At 37.2% G+C, this 6,794-nt stretch overlaps 1 protein-coding gene across 2 annotated transcripts in view; it reads left to right on the top strand.

The window, feature by feature from the left end:
• Nucleotides 1–6,519, top strand: part of acvr2ba (activin A receptor type 2Ba) — a 42,710-nt gene extending 36,191 nt beyond the window's left edge. For both annotated transcript variants that reach the window (XM_059525276.1, XM_059525277.1), the window contains 3 exons: nucleotides 1,387–1,640; nucleotides 2,379–2,509; nucleotides 5,327–6,519. In XM_059525276.1, the coding sequence (XP_059381259.1) occupies nucleotides 1,387–1,640; nucleotides 2,379–2,509; nucleotides 5,327–5,518 (577 nt within the window). In that variant the 3' untranslated portion in view covers nucleotides 5,519–6,519. The remainder of the gene's footprint in view (nucleotides 1–1,386; nucleotides 1,641–2,378; nucleotides 2,510–5,326) is intronic.
• Nucleotides 6,520–6,794: the final 275 nt, after the last annotated feature.

The following is a 6,794-nucleotide window of genomic DNA, read 5'->3' as shown; positions in this document are numbered from 1 at the left end:
CGCAGGATCCTGTAATTAATTCGATTAAAACTTTAAATCGACTGAAATCCCTAGTTATAATCGATGAAGCTCAACAAATCTCTTATTTGCATTGCATCGATACTTATTTGTATATTAAGATGATTTGTGCTGAACACTATGATGTTACCTCAACCAAAGAATTCTAACTTAAACTCCTCTGATTCAAGAAATCAACAGCTATGTCTGTGATTGGCTACATTGCTCAACGCGGCAAAAACACTTTGAGATAGAAATCGATCTCCAGAACACCAACCATGATGCAGTTGAATCATGTAGACAACAGGTTAAGTAAAAATATTAAAATTCAATAGCTCATAAATATAGCAAAATGCTCCTCTTTACAGTTATTTTTCTAGCTGACTGATGAGCTTATGGACACCGAAAGCTTACTGAAGTTAATATTACGTTGCAATGTTTACAAGCTTTACACGTTTTCCGCAGTTTGAAAGTGTTGTACTGTAGAATATCTTATAAAATAGCCTACCTTTTGATGTTAATTCATGTCCATTATGTACTCTAGTAGTAAAGAGCAAGGTATGATAGGTTCACGTGCTGCTTGAACTGAGGCACTACTCGCGATCGCGCCTGCCGCATTAGGGGCCGTGCACATGTCCCGTCTTTTGCACGCTCAAGTTCGTTATTTCAAATGTATGCGTGCGTGCTCATAATGAAAGCGGCGCGCCTAGCGTTTTCCACGCGTGATATGTGAACGGCCCCTTAAAGAGCACCAAAACTGTATTTATTGTTTGAATTTTTTTATGAATTTGGAATAATTTTAAAGCTGATACTTTGTAAATTTAAAAAGTAACAAAGCACAAAGCTTTTTGCGATTACTGGATGGCAAGTGCACTTCAAATAATGAAGTTCATGCATTAACAGAACACAGCATGGACTAAGATCTTGTTAAGAAGAAGCCTTATGATTATAAACGAGAACTGTTAATGATATTGCCAATATCCACACAGATGACAGCTTTACCTGTTGTAGTTTGTTCAAGTTATGAACGAAATAGAGGCTGTTTTTCTGCACTTTCTCTTCAAGTCTCCATCATTTCTCTCTCTCGCGCGTTTATCAGGTGTGTGTCAGCGCTGCCGCGCGGCAGATGAGGACTGTTTAAAACTCTTTTTCCCGCTAAAACTTCGATGCGCATTCTCTTAATGCGCGAACATAACTAAAGATGTGAATGCAAAACAATCAGGAAAAAAGGCATTACATGCAATTTTTTAAGAGATAACATGTAAATACATAGGCCTAGTCGCCAGTGGCGACTTCAGCAAAAACTTCAGTCGCATTTTAATATTTATGGTCCATTTTAGTCGCAGTTTGGAGCCCTGTTTGAGGGTGCTTGCATCTCTCCGTCCACAGAGACTTCAAAAGCAAGAACGTGATGCTGAAGGCGGATCTGTCGGCGGTGTTGGGGGACTTTGGGCTGGCGGTGCGCTTCGAGCCGGGGAAGCCTCCAGGAGACACACACGGTCAGGTCGGGACGCGCCGCTATATGGCTCCTGAGGTGCTGGAGGGGGCCATTAACTTCCAGCGGGACGCTTTCCTGCGGATAGACATGTACGCCGTGGGGCTGGTGCTGTGGGAGCTGGTGTCACGCTGCAAAGCAGCAGACGGTGAGAGTCCGATGCTTCAGATTGTTCTCGTTTGTTGCGTCTCAATGCACCTACTTATACTATGTTCTTAAAGTATGCACTCTTGTTTTTTTGAAGAATAAGTACATATTTTTGAGTATGTAGCAGAATAGCAGGCAAGCTTTGGGACTTCCGATTTATAGGGCTGCACAATTAATCAAATTTTTAATTGAAATGTACAATTACGGATGCCACAATTACGTAATCGTTCAGAGTCCACTTATGTTATCATGCGTGCTTAAGATGTTAAAATGTTATCTTAAGGGTTTTTATCCCGTTATTTAAATTTTAGTTTTAGTGTAACATTATAATACTATTCATATTTTTACTTTTTTATAATTTGAAGAAACCAATCCGATGGATAGTTGACATTTGAGGCTTAATACTATAGAAAAGTACTAAAAGTTTTTCAGTTAGTATTTTCAACTTGTTTATTTTCATATAAAAATCTGACATGCAGTTGCATCAAACAATGGTATACACATCATTCAATGTAAGTTGTGATGATCGTAATTAATAATCAAAATTCAGATTTCAAGGGCATAATCGATTAAATTTTTTCATAATCGTGCAGCTTTACTACTTTGTCATAACTGTGTCTTTAACGGACGCTCTTTTGCTTAGTTACATGCATCCTGTCACTATTTAAACTGCCCTGTCAATCATCTTGCATACTGTTGTTCCACCTGCTTACATTGTTTGTGTGCTGTGTTCCCTCAGGTCCTGTAGACGAGTACATGCTGCCGTTTGAGGAGGAGATCGGCCAGCATCCGTCTCTGGAGGATCTTCAGGATGCGGTGGTTCATAAGAAGTTGCGGCCAGTGTTTAAGGACTTCTGGCTCAAGCATTCAGTGAGTGACATGCTTCCAAACTTTTCTTGTATTTTTGTCATTTTTAGTTATATACATTTTTAGTAGTATGTTATCTATAGAGATAAACATTGAAATTAGTGTGATATTTTTTTTTTCTTGTATTTTTGTCATGTATAGTATTGTCATGTATAGTAGTTATCATTATAGTGTTACATATACCTGTAGAGAGAGAGAAAGAGATTAAAATTAGTGTAATTTTCTTGTATTTTAGAAATTTTTAGTAGTTTGTTATATACTTTTAGTATTTTATATAGCTAGAGACATTAAACTTGTGTAATTTTCTAGTATTTTTGACATTTTTTGTAGTTTGTTATATACTTTTAGTATGTTATATAGCGAGAGGCATTAAACTTGTGTAATTTTCTTGTATTTTTGACATTTTTTGTAGTTTGTTATAGAGCCCGACCGATATGGATTTTTGGGGGCCGATGCCGATATTAACTCGAAAAGAGCCGATTTATAAGCCGATATTTTGATTTTAAAAATAATCTGGATATTAGACCCATTTCCTATAAACTGCATTTACACAACATTCAATAGCAAAATATCTGCCTGTTCTATGTATGTGGGCTGTATAAACCATTTTCCAGAATGGACTATGTTAAAAAAAAAAGCCTTAGATTACAGTCTCAATGACTAAACAATTGCACATTAAAAGTATATATTTTTTAATGATCAAAAAACAGTCTGGTTTTAAACATTTAACACTTTTACTTTCTTCCAGTTGAAGCTGGTTTTAACAGTCTGTGTGTTTACTGTAAATAAATTATAATACTAAAGTTAAAGTATTTGCAGAAGTAGTCCCACACTTTGCTGCTACAGCATTCACCTTTTCAGCCATCTGTAGGCAGAAAGAGAGACGGAGAAAGAATAAGCATGTGTATTAATAATATCACCATGTATCATTACTCATGTCATCATTAGAATTATAATAATAATAAACTGGGATCTCCTACATAGGCAAAAATTAGAAATATATATATTTTTTTTTTATTTGTCAAGCAATAGGTATTACCTACTTATATTTAACAATATTATTTCAACATTTTCCTGTTATGTCTGTAAAGCTGCTTTGAAACAATATGTAAAAAAAAAAAAACCGCTTGTTCAGCTCACATTTATTTACATGTCCCCTCTGGTTTAATCATTTCTGACGCACCTACTGTAGTTACTGTAACTACACTATATTTGCTCTCACAGACACATTCACAACAGACCCGTATATCTTCTCCTCTTCTCTTTGTGCAGTCTGAATCAAAACATCGTCTTGCCTACTATTACCGGAAGATTACGGAATCAATTCGAAGTTGAATGGTTAACGTTAGTGTCATGAACACACCGCTGTCAATTTTGAGAAGAACCACCTTCAAACAAGTTAATAGCAAGCATTTAAGGGGCCTGCTAAAAAGGAAGCTATTAGCGTTAGAGTAACGTAACCAGCCTGAATTCACCAAATTGTTCTCTGGACCCCAGGGTAGCCTCTTCTTCCTTGCTTCTCTCTTAATTCTCATCAGCAGGACTAGCGCTATCGCTCGCTTCTTACAACGGGACAGATACATGTTTGCTGCTGACCGAAAGGAGGAACAACAGACTATGAAAGAGCTCCCGCTAAACGTTTTTAAAACTCCGCCTACGCCATAGCGCAGCGCAAATCGCGTTGTATCTGAAGGGCAACGCTGAATCCAGCGGCAAGCGCCTCCTGTGTGAAAGGCCCAATTACGCGGTCATTATGTGGGAAACACACCGCAATAGAATAAGAATAAGTTAAACGCTAACGTTATAGTTTGACCTCCTATTAACGTTCGCTCTCTTCCACTGATAAACATGGTATTAGCTTTGTGGCTAATCTAATATAGCAATGCATATTAGCGGCTGTAAGTGATGTTACAGAATATTTAGAAGTGATAATGATAGGACCGTTAGCTAGAACTACCACACAGTTTTTATATACAGGGTATGAACTAAATCTACAATCATTTCACATGACGAACGACAGACTCACCGTCAAAGCAGTTGATCGCTTTCTTCTGTAGTGGACTTCTGGCGCTGTTGTTAACTCTGGAGCTGCAGAGCTCCCTCTGGTGGGCACACTATGCAACACTCATAACATGAGTGAAGCATGAGACTCTGTTTCTCATGTTTCATCGGCCGTTATAAATGCCGATGCCGATTTAAATGCAATTAGCTTATATCGGCCGATAATATCGGCCGGCCGATATATCGGTCGGGCTCTAGTTTGTTATATACTTTTAGTATGTTATATAGCGAGAGGCATTAAAATTTGTGTAATTTTCTTGTATTTTTGACATTTTTTGTAGTTTGTTATATAATTACAGTATTATGTTGTGTATAGAGATAGAGACATTAAAATTAGTGCAATCTTGTATTTTTTACTTTTTTTGTAGTTTATGTACTTTTAGTATGTTATATATATATAGAGAGAGAGAGAGAGAGAATAAGATTTAAATTAGTGCAAATTTCTTGCAATTGACTTAGTAGTTTGTTATATACTTTTAGTGTTTTATATAGCTAGAGACATTAAAATTTGTGTAATTTTCTTGTATTTTTGAAATTTTTTGTAGTTTGTTATATACTTTTAGTATTTTATATAGCTAGAGACATTAAAATTTGTGTAATTTTCTTGTATTTTTGACATTTTTTGTAGTTTGTTATATACTTACAGTATTATGTTGTGTATAGAGACATTAAAATTAGTGCAATCTTGTATTTTTGTCATATTTAGTGGGTTTTTTTTTATATTAGTGTGTGACAACTAGCTGTGTGTGTTGTGTTCAGGGTCTGGCGCAGATGTGCGAGACGATCGAGGAGTGCTGGGATCACGACGCCGAGGCACGGTTATCAGCCGGCTGCGTGGAGGAGCGAATCTCTCAGATCCGCCGCCTGATGAACGCCACTACCTCAGACCTGCTTTCCACAGTCACCTCGCTCACCAACGTGGACCTGCCGCCCAAAGAGTCCAGCATCTGACCCTCAGAGGATCTCGAACCACATCCAAGCAGCTGCTATTTTATCCTAACATTTTTTAAACTTTATTATTATTGTTGTTATTATTATGGTTATTTTTCTGATCGGACCAGTAACTTACCAGCACACTTCTCTACTGTATTTTTATCATCAGAGCAAACACAGAAGATTTTTAAACATGCATTCAGGTGCCGACAAATGAATGCTCACGTACCTCGACGTTTAATTTTTGCCGATTCCGTTGATTTTTCTCGCTCATCATCTTCTGGTTTTTCCGTTGGGATCGCCTGCGACGAGCAACCAGTTCATCTGAAGATTTAACAGTGCTGCAAAACCCTGCAAGGATCATTATGACTGTTACACGTGCAACCAGACCTCCTCGCCGGGATTTCACTTTCCTATTCCTCTTTTTCCGACAGTGGAAAACGTGTCTTTTACGGAACTAACGGGTGTTGAGGAACACAATGGAAAAGACATCTGGACTAATTCATTTCTTTCTTTCTTTTTTGTTTGGATTTTATTTGGTGGTGACTGTGAACGGATTGGTGTGCTTTTATCGACTGGATATGGCTGGAAACTCTTGCATATGGAAATATGGGAGGTTTGGAACGGAAATCTTTCTCAGGTATCCAGTGTCAAGGGTCCATGACTGCCTTTCCCACATCATTATAGGACAGAGAGACATATAACGGTGCCCTGATGAATTTAACACTAAAACATGCAAGACGTGTGTGTGTGTGAGAGAGAGAGAGAGAGAGAGAGTGTGTGTTTAGTGCTGAGAGTTTGTTGAAAATAGAAAAAAAGACCATGATAAGTTTGGCCCGTGCGGCTGTATGAACGCAAATGTTGGTTTTTCCCTGTCTAGCTTCTCTTGTAATAATGCAACATGTGTTTTGTGCGTCCGCAGTAAAGGACTGAATCCTTGCCTGGGTCAAATTCCGGGTCAAAACACCTCAAAATCAAAGGAAAAAAAAAAGAAATAATATTTGTTGTAAATAAGAGTTTTTTTTTTAGGAGCATTAATAATTTTTTTTATTGTGGTATTATAATTAAGCACATTTTCCTTCATATTCTTATGACCGTAAAGCAGGTTATTTCTGATAATTTCATCATTCTCAGTGTTATTTTATTACTGCAATGCTTTAATTTATGATGCGTTTTACCCAAAACTCTAATGAACATAATGCATCCGGGTTTATTGTTTATTATTATAGATATATTTTTTTGTGTGTGGTAATTCTCAATTGTTCTCTATATTGACTACATAAATTCTTATATA

Source organism: Carassius carassius, chromosome 35 (assembly GCF_963082965.1).
Source record: "Carassius carassius chromosome 35, fCarCar2.1, whole genome shotgun sequence".
Classification (NCBI taxonomy): Eukaryota; Metazoa; Chordata; class Actinopteri; order Cypriniformes; family Cyprinidae; genus Carassius; species Carassius carassius.
The sequence above is the reverse complement of the archived record's forward strand: the minus strand, read 5'-3'. Positions and strand labels throughout refer to the sequence as shown.